The 13272-nt window shown below is 42.3% G+C and overlaps 1 protein-coding gene across 6 annotated transcripts in view; it reads right to left on the bottom strand.

Moving 5' to 3' along the window:
- ZCCHC2 (zinc finger CCHC-type containing 2) overlaps nt 1–13272 on the bottom strand; it is a 75666-nt gene that overhangs the window by 38775 nt on the left and 23619 nt on the right. For all 6 annotated transcript variants that reach the window (XR_013525939.1, XR_013525940.1, XR_013525941.1 and 3 more), the window contains 2 exons: nt 8904–9016; nt 981–1075 (listed from right to left, as the gene is read on the bottom strand). Coding sequence is in view for 2 of the 6 variants with exons in the window: in XM_008979921.3 (XP_008978169.2) it covers nt 981–1075; nt 8904–9016 (208 nt within the window). In the remaining 4 variants the exon portion in view is untranslated. The remainder of the gene's footprint in view (nt 1–980; nt 1076–8903; nt 9017–13272) is intronic.

Below are 13272 nucleotides of genomic sequence, written 5' to 3'. Positions count from 1 at the left end.
GCTATGCCTGGAGTTTAGCAGAAATTCTGCTAAAGGACAGACCAATGTTCCTGACGAAATATTTGTAAAAGGCAGGCTGAGGGAGATATGTACAAAATTAAAAGATAGACAGTGGTGAAAGCTGGTGCACGAGGACAAAATTCAACATACAGAACATAAGAAAAACTCGCAAAGCTTCATGGAAGAGGTGATGCTTCAGCTGGGTCTTAAAACAGGTGTGATTTCAATGGGCTATAACAAAAGGATGAGTGTTTAAGTAAGGGTACAAACGTGCAAAGACACCAGGCAGGGAATGGCTGGGTGTGCTGGGAGACAGAGCACAGGGAAGCTACCGGGAGGTCACAGTGGGGCCTGAATTTCAGACCGAGCAGGAATTTAACACACTTATCCTTGTGATAATCCAGGGATAGATTAGAGTAGGAAACTAGAAGCTCAGAAAAGAGTAAGGGTTTCCTTTGACAGTCCCTGCATGAAAGAAAGGCCTAACTGTAAACGAAGGGATGGTAAGGAAGGGACATAAAGGAAGACATTCTTTGTCTAGCATGGGTTGTCCTTTCCATGACTGAAAACGGAGAAGCAGAGTGAGAAGAATAAGGCTAATGTTTTCTGCCTGATCAGTTGGCTGGAAAGGTCAACTGGGAACAGGTGAGAGGAGGAAGGCAGACAAGATCATACACCAGCATGTGGCACTATAAGGTCTCCAGCCGGTAAGGGAACAGTTCTGCCAAAGAAATGAAGGACTGGCCACACCCTAAAGTCTAGAGAGACTCAGACCTTACCTTGGAATCAGTCTGCTCTATTAGCTTTTATACATGACTTCGTTTACAACTGCCATGTAAAATTCATTAAAAATGACAAATAATTGCATGTCACTATTCCTTAGCCTTAACTAAAATGACAAACCTACACAAATGACATGGTAAAGCAACAAAATCCAACAAAGAAAAAAATATTTCCACAGAAGGACAGAGGATGCTTACTGAGACTGTGTAGGGAGTCTGACGATATGGACTGAAAGAAGCTGTGTACTTTCTGACTCTGTAGAAAAGCTTGTGATGAACTTGAAAATAGCTGCCTGTACATAAAAAAGAAAAGAGATTTGTTAATTTCAAATAATGTATCCATGAGAAGCTCGGTTTCAATTACAAGGCAGACTTGAGTGGCAATTTAATTCAGGTATGGGAAAATATTTTTCCTATAGAAAAGATTATTTTCTAATGTATTTCCTATAGGAAGAAGTCAGTAAAATTTAATAAAACTCATTTGGAAGAAGCAACTAAATAGGTGAATTTTTAATATTGTATAATCTAATGGTAAGGTTTCAATTCTGGCCCAAAAATGTATTATTTCAGCCTCTGTCCAAGTGGTCCAATAGCCACCCTTCTGCTAAAACAAAAAAAAAACAAAAACAAAAACAAAAAACCCTGCAATTTCTTTACTCTTCTTCACAGGTGTCTTCTCCTTATTTGGCTGTACTTTCATTTTTTATTTTTTTGAGATAAGAGTTTTGCTCCTATTGCCCAGGCTAGAGTGCAATGGCACAATCTCAGTTCACTGCAACCTCCGCCTCCCTGGGTTCAAGCGATTTCTCCTGTCTCAGCCTCTAGAGTAGCTGGGATTACAGGCATGCACCACCACACCCAGCTAATTTCATATTTTTTAGTAGAGGCGGGGTTTCACCATGTTGGTCAGACTGGTGTCTCCTGACCTCAGATGAGCCGCCCACCCTGGCCTCCCAAAGTGCTGGGATTACAGGCATGGGCCACTGTACCCAGCCTTTGGTTGTACTTAATATTAAAGTACCTTTCCACACTCTCAAAGTGGGAGGTTGGGAAGTCTGGGATGCTAAGAGTCTTGGAAAATATGGAACAGTCAATTATGTAGTTATCATGTATCATACAACCTAAGGCACCGCTGACTGATGATTCATGTTGAATGTGTACTATGCCATGAGTCCAAGTTATCTCTGAAACCCAGCTTTCCCCATATTTTATTAATGTAATTAAAAGACTCCAGCTGGAGGTCTTTCTGACAGTGGTACCTGTAAAAGGGGTCTTGGGCATACAATTAGAGCAGAATCTACCAGTAAGTTTACTTTGGATTTGAATACCAGTTCAACCACTTATAAGCTAAAGCACCCTAAACAAGCTAGTTAGCCTTTCACCTTCCAATTTCTCTAGGTTACGAGAATCAAATAGTGTACATAAACTGTCACCCTACCCATTAGTTAGGCCCTCAACATACAAATTATTTTGAACACTTTTGATGCTCATTTTAAATTTTAATTCTTAATTTCTCCCCCCAAAGGTTTTTGATCTATCATTCAGATTAACTGTAAAATAATTAACATACCAGAAGATGACTCTTATGGGCCAAAGTTGCCTTGTATATTATGCAAAATTGCTTCTTGGTATTCCAGTGTGGAAGTAAACAATCAATAAGAAGACATTGGTGAAATGAAGAGAGGAAAGAACTGAGATCTGAATTCAGGAGCAAATCTGGATTTCCAGGTCTGAACATATTACATAACGCTGACACTAAAATCCAAAGGCAGTGGTGGAACCCAGTCATGTTAGAAACCAATTGATCAAAAGCACAGGCAGACCTTCAACTCAAGGCCTGAGTCCCAAGGGACAGCCCAGATATAACTCCAAATACTATGTAGACATCACTACAGGAACACTGAGTATTACATTTAAACCACAAATGAGATAAAGGCAGGGGACTAAGTCAGTATACAAACTAAAGTCAAGGCTCATTCATATAAGATGGCAATTACACCGGTATTAAAAAAATCAAAGTGGCCACAAACTACTTGATAAATAGGAAGAACAAGATTACATTTTGACATGATAGAAATCTTCCAACCACAAATGCACACCTCATGCCATTATTTTCATTTTCCTAACCTACAGCATATTTGAGACTAAATGCAGTGCGTCCTGTCCCAACCACTCTGTTATCACCTATAAACTTATATCCTATTTCTGTTTCCTTTCTTCCCTCTTTTATAATTACTACACTTTTGAGACACAAATAATGACCTACTAATTTAAAATCCACAAACTGAGAAGGAAGAGTCCTGACATCCTATTAATGGTGTTGAGGCCAAAGGCTAGCCATTTGGGAAAAGATACGAATCCCTAACATACTCCTTACATAAAAATCAATTACAAATGAATCCAAGATTTTTTTTTAAAGGAAGTATTAGAAGAAAACACATTTTAAGAAATATTTTTTGAAACATGTTTTCAAACATATCTTTGAAAAGGTCTTTCTAGGCCTGACACAAAACCCTGAAACCACAAGAGAACAGATCAATAAATCTGACTACATAAAAATTTAAAACACCTGTATGGTCAAGAAGTAATTGCAAGCAGGGCTCTTTCCTTTATTTAACAACTAACTCTTCTAATCAGTGACACCAATAATGCGTAGAAAGGACTGAAAAGGCCATTCACAGGGAGTCGGCTAACGCCACTCAAACACAAACTGAAATCAGACTGTCTTTCTTTCTGAGATGAGCAAAGAAGAGTAATTGAGAATGTTTTGTGTCTGCTTAGGTGGGAGATACAAGTATGAGGTGTCAGAGGATATAAAGTGCTGCTACCTTTTTAGAAATAATTAGAAAATATTACATATTAAAAATACATGTAACTTTTGACCAATTACAATATTTCTATAAATTGATCTTACAGATAAACATGTACCCATATGTGTTAAGAACATATACCTCCTGGAGACGACTGCTTGAGCCTAGGAGTTTGAGATAAGCTTGGGCAACAGAGCGAGGTCCTATCTCAAAAAAAAATTAATAAAAATAAAAAGTAAAAAATTAAATAATCATATACCTGGACACTGTAGTTTAAAAATATTTAGAAACAACTAAAATGGACATAATATATGTTGATTAATTTAATTATGGTTCAGCTAAAAAGGAATCAAAGCAGCCATCTTTATACATATACAGATGTGTTACCATGTCCCAATACATTTAAAGAAGTAAATGGCAGGAAAGTATTAATACATATAAAATACTTCCATTTGGACAGTAAAGGAAACATATATACATAAATCTAAGGGCATGTACATGTACAGAAAATTTTGGAAAAGTTGGGCTACTTTAGCTACTAAATTTGGAGAATGGGAAATTAGGAAATTTTCACAGTACACACCTCTGCATTCTTTACAATTAGCTTTAATAACATCTTTACAGTAAAAATGTTTAGAAAACACACAGATACAGACATGCACAAGAGGCCAAGTATGATCACTGCTGAAGAGAATCCTAAAAGCCTTAAGGAGTCACCCATACACTATTTTTTCTTTTGAGATGAAGTCTTGCTCTTGTTGTCCAGGCTGGAGTGCAATGGCACGATCTCAGCTCACTGCAACCTCCGCCTCCTGGGCTCAAGAGATTCTCCTGCCTTAGCCTCCCAAGTAGCTGAGATTACAGGCGCCTGCTACCACACCCGGCTAATTTTTGTATTTTTAGTAGAGTCAGGGTTTTCCCACGTTGACTAGGCTGGTCTCGAACTCCTGACCTCAGGTGATTCGCCCCCATTGGCCTCACAAGGTGCTGGGATTACAGGCGTGAGACACTGAACCTGCCTTTTTTTTTTTTAAAGAGATACTCTATTGCCCAGGCTGGAGTTCAGTGGTGCAATCACAGCTCACTTCGGCCTCAAGTGATCCTCCCACTGCAGCCTCTGAAGTAGCTGGGCCTACAGGTGTACACCACTACATCTGGCTAATTTTTAAAATTTTGGTTGTGGAGATGGGGTTTCACATTGCCCAGGCTGCTGGCCTTAAGCAATTCTCCCGTCTTGGCTTCCCAAAGTGCTGTGACTACAGTCATGAACCACTGTGCCCAGCCACTTACTTTTTAACTGGGGTCTTAGCTGAGAGCTATTTTTTGAAAATGGCTCCTTCTGGAAATAGTTAATTTTTTCCTTCTGAAAATCTCAAACTTATAAATACAGTACAAAGAATTTTTTGCTAAAACATAAATACCTGATGTAATGGCCAACTCCTGGGAAGGTATCAATCAGTATTTCCTATGATCTCCTACCATCAGTATCAGGAGATTAACACTAACCAATTTTTATCTTCTATTCCTCAGATCCCATTTAAGTTTTGTCAACTGACCCCAAAATGTCCTTTTCATATCAAAGCTCCTCAGCATCTGGTGCCACACTCAGCTGTCACACCTAAGAGGACAGGCCAGCTATACTGTGGAATGCTTTCCATGGAGGTTTGTCTGGGGCTTCCCTGCAATTAGATTCCTGGCAAGAACAAAAGAGTCGGGTTATGTGCTTCTGCTGCAGCCTGTCTCCTGGAGGAGATGGAGATGCTGACTGCCCACCACGGATACATTCACTTCAGCTGATTACAATGGCGCACTTCAAGGCTTCTCCACTCTAAAGTTACTTTCTCCCCCTTTATGATTAACAGGCATTATTCTGGTAAAGGACTTTGATGCTAATGGTAAATATCCTATTCCTCAAATTTTCAATTTATTCACTTATTTATTTCAACATGGACTGACAGTTTCCTGTTTTATGCAATGTTCTGTATTTGTCCTGATGTTCTATTTACCTCAGATTTGACCACTGAAGCCCCGTCAAGCTGGCTCTGTGTCCTTCTGATAAAACTGCATCATTCTTTGAGGACACCAGGTTTTCTGGCACACAGGCTCATCTTATACTTTTCCTGCCCCAGCCCTGAAATCAGCTTTTCAAAACTTCAAGAAGCTCTTGTTCTTTTTAGAGGAGAATCACATACAGAAGTGAGGATCTGGGCACAGGTATGCCCCTGCTACTGGGATGTTGCTACTTCCAGACCCTTTCAATGAACAGAGCTAGGAAATGTGTATTACATATATGCACCCATATCCATTTCTATATCTGCATATACTGGATATCATGAATTCACACCAATGACTTCAATTCCAATCAGACACTCTAAGGAACTCCCTTTTCCAAAAGAAAGAAACCTGGTTCTCACTGTCCTGAATATATTTATGTAGCTGTTTCAATCCCCTGTAGAAAGCTCTCTCCTCTGTGGCTGCTACTCTCTTTCAAACCCTGGACAGGTACCCGCCTAGGCTTCAATGGCCAGTTGGGCCATCACTCCACACATCTGGCTTCTCCACCCTTTGAGCTCTGTGACATGGGCCAGGCCTCCCACCACCATTGCCCAAGAGGAAACAGCATCCTCACCCCATACAGGTCCCCTTCTCCAGTCCATCAGGGCACATCCTCCCATCCTGATGCTGATGTTTACCTTGCTGTGCCTCACTGAATGGCTTTAGAACATAACTGGTCAGAAGGGACAGGGAAAAAAACAGGAGCCAGCAATGACTTTTGAAATATGACAGTCACACAAAGAATGCAGTCAATGGTATTACTAAGCCTTGAACCACATACTTCAGCATATCTCCTAGAATACACAGGCATCACGGTTTTTTTTTAAGACAGGGTCTGGCTCTGTCATCCAGCATGGAGCACAGTGTCACTATCACAGTTGTTTACAGCCTCAAACTCCTGGGCTCAAGTGATGTGATCCTCTGGTCTCGGCCTCCCAAGTAGCTGGACCTACCAGTGCCAGATTTTTAAGATTTTTCTGGCTAATTTTTAAGATTTTTTTTGTAGAGACAGAGTCTCATTATGATGCCCAGGCTGGTCTAAACTTTTGGCCTCAAATGATCTTCCAGCCTCAGTCTCCCAAAATGCTGGGATTACGGGCATGAGTTACCACAGCCGGCCCTCTCCCTTTCTCTAAACATTTCCCTGTTCCCTCTGAGAGTCCCCAAATATGCCAGACTCTGTGCATGCAGCCTGTATCTCCTTATTTCTAACACAATCTGGCCAGCTGTTGCGCTCCAGTTGTGCCCACTGCCACTCAGGTGGAAGGTGCTCCTCTCCCCGCAGCCTCCTGGCATGTATGCACCTGCACTCCCTTGACCCTGCCACTCATCTGCTCTGAGTCAACTGGACCTGCTCTATGTCACCCACCAACCTTAGGTCACTCTTCCATGCTTAAATTCAGTTTTGGTCCTGGCCTGTCTCTTCTACTCCAAATCTTCTGTCAAAAAGGGGGCCTACATGGCCATATGGGTGTCTGCAGAGGTGCCCCACCTGACACATGACCACTGGGTGTCTGCAGAGATGTCCCAACTGACACTAGGCTCTTTGTTTGGCTGTCTTTTCCCCAGTGACTGCCTCCAATTCCTATCCTGCCTTTCACTTCCACTGTCACACACCCTGGATCTTGTCATACAATGATAATATTCTCCCCCTCCCAGATTTCTGCTTGTCTCTGCTGGGGAGCAAACACTCATCCCCTTCTTTTCAGCCCTGCCCATCCCGAGAATACTGACTGGTCCCAATTCTCTACTCAGGATGGGGCTGTAGCAGTCAATGACACACACCTCTGATCTCCCTTGGGAAGTCGGCTTCCCAAACTGGGCCACCCCAGGTTTAGAAGGCAGATGATAAGCTGTCTTACTTAAGCCCTGACCCCAAGGCATATAGGCTCCAGCACTGCTTTTATGTAATGTACTTACTAATAACTGCAAGTTTCCAGTAAAACAGCATGTTTCCTTGGCCATTATTCCTGAATTTATCTCCCTTCTACAGGGAAGCCCTCAGAGAGATGAGTGCCACAACTGCCAAAACCATACGCTGACCTCCACTGTCACCTCCAGATCCACTTACCCAGATGCCTCCGCTCCCATCCCAACGAGATACCGGCTGCTGAATTACCCAATTACTCCCATGGCACCTGTTTTCCAAGAACAGTTCATTCCCCTCTATCAGACTCACCTATTTTCACTTCCTAGTCCAGCTTAGCTCTAATAACTGTCCATCATTTGTTAAAAACAGAACATTTTACCCCAAATTCCCTTGTTTCATTTTCTTCTTGTCACATCCAAGAAAGCCCCATCCAGGACAAATACAACCCACCTGCCTTCCTGACACTTGGACCTGAGCTGCTGGGAAAGAGTTAAAAAATAATTCACACAACAGGACAGATCAATACCATGATAATTTATTGATCTTTAATCTCAAATGGACTCCACACCTTGCCCAGCTCACTTTTCTTCATCAGATTGTTCTCCAGATCTCCACACAACCATTTTACATCCACTGTATTCTCAAGCATGTGATCTCACACCCTTAATCTACCCATTCTTAAGCAAAACCTCTTAAGAGAAAATATAAGCCATTAATTGGGCAAAAGATGCCTCAACTTCCCATCACAAAACAAACACATTTCCCTACATCCACACTCATCCCGCGCCTCCACAGGGCCCTTGTGCCACCAGTGACATGCCTTGCCTGCATCTTCAACTTCTTCCTCTGTGAGCACATGGGAGGCTCTAAGAATTAATCTAAGATCATCTCACCTATGCCTGTCTTTCCCAAGAGCCCATCAACCTCATGAAGGCAAAACCTTGACATCTGGCAGGACCATGGCTCCAAGAGAACAATGGCCATGAAGAGCAGGTACTGGGAAGCAGGGCTGCCTTTCACTCTCCCACCCACCAGCCCAGGCACTTGATAACTTTAAACAAACAAAACACCTCTCCAAAGTGGAACTCTTGGACACAGGCCTCTTTCAAAAGTATTTTATGAAAAATATAAGAGGCTTTATTCAATGTCTGCATATTTCAGAAATAACTAAATTTTATGATAGGAGAGAACTGAAGAGTACAATGATGAAACTAGTTTGGTATCTTTTACTATGAGCCTAGACCAAAATAGCACAAGGATAACATGTTCATTTTATAAAGTATGCCAGAGAAAGGATCTCTGTGATCCTTCACCTGAAGACCCCATTTGGAGCAGCCCTTTGTCCTGTCTGTACACTGCTGTGACAGGCGTCGGGTAAATCATTACCTTAGGATGGGCTCCAGGTCAGGATGTCGCCGTTCTTCCCTTTTCAAGGAACCCTGATTCAGGGCTCTTAAAATGGTCTTGTCAAAAGTCTCTGAAGACAGTTCCTTTGGAAGCTAGAAAAGAAAAACCACAATATCCAATGTTAAGTTTCTCATTTACTGGTAAATATGTTACAAGTCAGATGCATAAAATGAAGATTAATGCCTCCTGCTTATTATTATCCCCAAAGTAGTTTGTTTTCCAAATCTCCACAACACCTGACCCCATACTGAAGCAGCATAGACCTTTCCTACTAGGAAATGCACCATCTTCTCATAATGGCTCCTGATCAGCTCCTGATCACCTCAGGGCTCCCCAAGGTGCAGGGCAACCCACAGCATTCAACACGTTCCTGCGGCACGAGGATGCCTCCATGGACCTCACACTCTGGCTCCACATGCCACAGTGACGCCCATACTAAGGCTCTTGAGTTAAGCTGAAGATGCTGTTCTGAGTAGCTAGTACTATTTTTACCCTGGAATAGTATTCCAAGGAGTGTTATCTCTGCCTTTGTACTTCTCACTTTTGAGCCTCCTGTTTTACGTTTTACTTTCAGGCAATGTCAGACCAGCAGTGCTATGCAGCAAATAAAGAACAGAATATGAGAGACAGGTGAGAACCCTCAATATTACTCATTTATATAAAAAGCACACACTGGAAGTGCCTCAAGTGTTTGAGGTGCCCTCAGAGCAATGTGCTAGAAACCATGAAAAAAAAACCCAACACTTGGCCAAGAAAAGTTTTCAATTTAAAACAAAATTTAACCAGTTTACTTTGAAAAATTCCTAGTAAACTGATTATTCATAAACCAACTTTCCAAGTCTTTGAAGAATTCAGTTTTAACTAATCTATGCTGCTCCTGGCACTTTCACTACAATTCAGAGTAGAATCATTAACAGTATCTGAGAAGCCACAGAAATAAAAAATCTATACAAATGGTTGATTTACATATTGAGCTTTGAGAAGACCAAAGCAAATTTTCTTTTGAAAAGTAAGTATCTTCAAGCTGGGCATGGTGGCTCACACCTGTAATCCCAGCATTTTGGGAGGCCGAGGTGGGTGGATCATGAGGTCAGGAGTGTGAGACCAGCCTGACCATCACAGCAAAACCTCATCTCTACTACAAATATAAAAATAAGCCGGGTGTGGTGGCATGCACCTATAATCCTAGCTACTCAGGAGGCTGAGGCAGAAAAATGGCTTGAACCCGGGAGGCAGAGGCTGCAATGAGCCAAGATTATGCCATTGCACTCCAGCCTTGGCGACAGAGTGAGACTACGCAAAAAAAAAAAAAAAAAGAGAGAGAGAGAGAAAAGAAGAGTGAGTCTTCTAAGTCAATTCAGAAATGAGCAATTTAGTAGACAGCATAAAGCACTCCTCACTGTGGACATAGCAGACGGCAGGATCAAGATGCTCTGTCAGAATGAAGTCCCTTCTGGTCAGATGAAAGGCTCTGTCAGCATTCTACACATTCACTGTGGAAATCATGCCCTCTGACCAGCAACAGGAGAAACGAGATCTGAATCTACCCATTTTCCTTCCTTTTCTTTTTTTTTGAATAGTTAAGAGTTTTGCTCTGTTACTCAGGGTGGAGTGCAGTGGCGTGGTCTCAGCTCAGTGTAACCTCTGCCTCCTGGGTTCATGTGATTCTCCTGCCTCAGCCTCCTGAGTAGCTTGGAGGGGTGCACCACCATGCCTGGCAAATTTTTTTGTATTTTTAGTAGAGAACAGGGTTTCACCATGTTGGTTAGGCTGATCTTGAACTCCGGACCTGAGGTGATTCACCAGCCTTGGCCTCCTAAAATGCTAGGATTACAGGCGTGAGCCATTACACCCGGCTCTATTTTCCAAAGAAATTACTCATTTCAATATTTATATTTTGATATTAGCATTTTAATAGACTTACAACACCACACATACATCATACTACCCATTTTAAATACAATTTATACTGAATATCTGTACACAGCCAAAGAAAACCTGTGTCAGTGAAGAACTCTCATTTCAACCACCAAATCCCTGATGGTTCTACTCAATACGGAAGGCAACAGTATATAAATATTCACAATTCAGTGACATTGTTCACATTCCTGGGCAGACTGCAGGTATATAGTCAACAATATGTGCAAACTGATTTATTTTCAAGTGGTTTTTATCTTCAATTTCCAGGGCCTATTTGCAGTCCTAAAGAAAGGCTCATTTGCTAATGTATATATATATATACACATACATATATACACACAGCTTTAAATCATGTCTTTTATATTCTGGTCACATGTTTTAGATTTTCTCACCTTTCAATCCTAGTTCTAGCACACCCAGCCTCCTACCTCCAGAGCTCCAGCTCAGTTTCAGAACAAGCTCAGAAGAATGAAAGATTTTCGTATTGAGCTATTACAAAAGCTGCTCTCTAAATACACTGAGACCAACTGAGAATGTAATGTTTGTGGCAAACCTGGTTCATTCATTCATTCAGCAAGCTTTTAAATTCCTACTGTGCCCCAGGCACTGTTTCAGGAACCCTCAATACTGCAGTGAAGGAAGAAACAAAAACCCTGGCTGCAGAGAATAGACATTCTGATCATGAGAAATGCCATCTGCAATTACTAAAAAAAAACAAAACAGTGAGCCAGGCATGATGGCTCATGCCTATAACCCCAGCACACTGGGAGGCGCCAAGGTGAGTGGAATGCTTGAGCTCAGGAGTTCAAGACCGGCCTAGGCAAAACCCTGCCTACTAAAAATACAAGATTAGCTGGGTATGGTGGTACACACCTGTAATCCCAGCTACCTGGGAGGCTAAGGCATGAGAACAACTTGAACCAGCGAGTCACTACACTCCAGTCTGGGGACTCTATCTCAAAAGAAAAGACAAAAAAACCCCACAAAAACAGCCAAAGAGGGCCAGAATGGAGAGGACAGAGGCTGCTATTTGTATGGGAAAAAAGGACTTGAAAGACTGCCCTCCAAATCACATTTCCACACTACAGCAAGCTAGAAGTACAGGTCAATAGAGTCTACAGAGGAAAAAGCGTGTTCATATGTACACATTGTCAAAAGGACGTATTTTGCTCCTGAACTTTTTTTTTTGAGACTGATTCTTGCTCTTGTCACCCAGGCTGGAGTGCAATGGTGCCATCTCAGTTCAAGTGATTCTCCTGCCTCAGCCTCCTGAGTAGCTGGGATTACAGGCACTTGCCACCACACCTGGCTAATTTGTAGTAGAAACAGGGTTTCACCATGTTGGTCAGGCTGGTCTTGAACTACTGTCCTCAGGTGATCCACCTGCCTCAGCCTCCCAGAGTGCTGGGATTACAGGCATGAGCCACTGTGCCCGCTGCTCCTTAACTTTTGTAGTTGATGTTAAAAGGAAAGCAAAAGGGGAAAAAGAATACGGTAAACTTGGAAGGGTATATCACACAATATGCAGTACGTTTCCAGAAGTACACAATGTTGCAGATTATTTCATGTCACTGAGAGGCATTTATACTATTTGAGAAAAACATTATATTCAAATACTGGCTAAGCAGGGGATCATTAATTGCTATGACTCTGAAGACTGAATTACTTATTTGGAGTTGTATTTATTTTAAAGCACCTAAGCTTTTAGAAAAAAATGGGTGACTGAAGAAATGAAATCTGTCAAGGCACAAACAATTGAAGCTTCTGGAGGGCAAGCCAGTAGAAGGCAGACTCCACACACTAGGCCCCAGCTGGGGGTCAGCTGCGTGCTCTCTCAGCATGAGGGACAGGGAAGCAGGACCCCACACGCACACTGGCACCAAGTCACTCAGTCTGGACCCCCCATTTCAAGGCTTTTTGGCTTCAGCTCTGTACTCCTGCAACTCCTCCACAATTCTGTTGCAGGAAGGACAGCAGAAGAAAGAAGGGAAATAAAAACATGCTGCTCCTTAATGTAAATGAAGCCTGTTTGAGATCACCTGTCTAAATTTTGACAAATTTATCCTATTGAAAGTTAGAATTCATTAGAGACTGTAAGAGTGTGTGGAGATAGGGCAGGGCAGCCCTGCTTAGCCTCCTCTGTACCTAGAATGCCATCCAGACACTCATTTTCTCCAATGGGGTACACTGCCTGGCAGATGGAGCCTGCCCGGGCCCGAGCCACTGTTCCCTGGCACCCTCACGACTGTTAGTGTGACTGAGCCCAGCAGACAGAAGCTCACAGACCCACACCATTTCCCTCACCAAGGTGTCCAGAGCTGACATGTCACAAGCAGTGGCCTCTGGCATCTGGAAATGAGTAAAACTCATCCCCCATCTTTACCACACGCAGGTCACTAATGAGTGGGAGGAGTCCTCAGCCCTTAAC

The sequence above is a fragment of the Callithrix jacchus genome, chromosome 13 (assembly GCF_049354715.1).
Source record: "Callithrix jacchus isolate 240 chromosome 13, calJac240_pri, whole genome shotgun sequence".
NCBI lineage: Eukaryota > Metazoa > Chordata > Mammalia > Primates > Cebidae > Callithrix > Callithrix jacchus.
The sequence above is the reverse complement of the archived record's forward strand: the minus strand, read 5'-3'. Positions and strand labels throughout refer to the sequence as shown.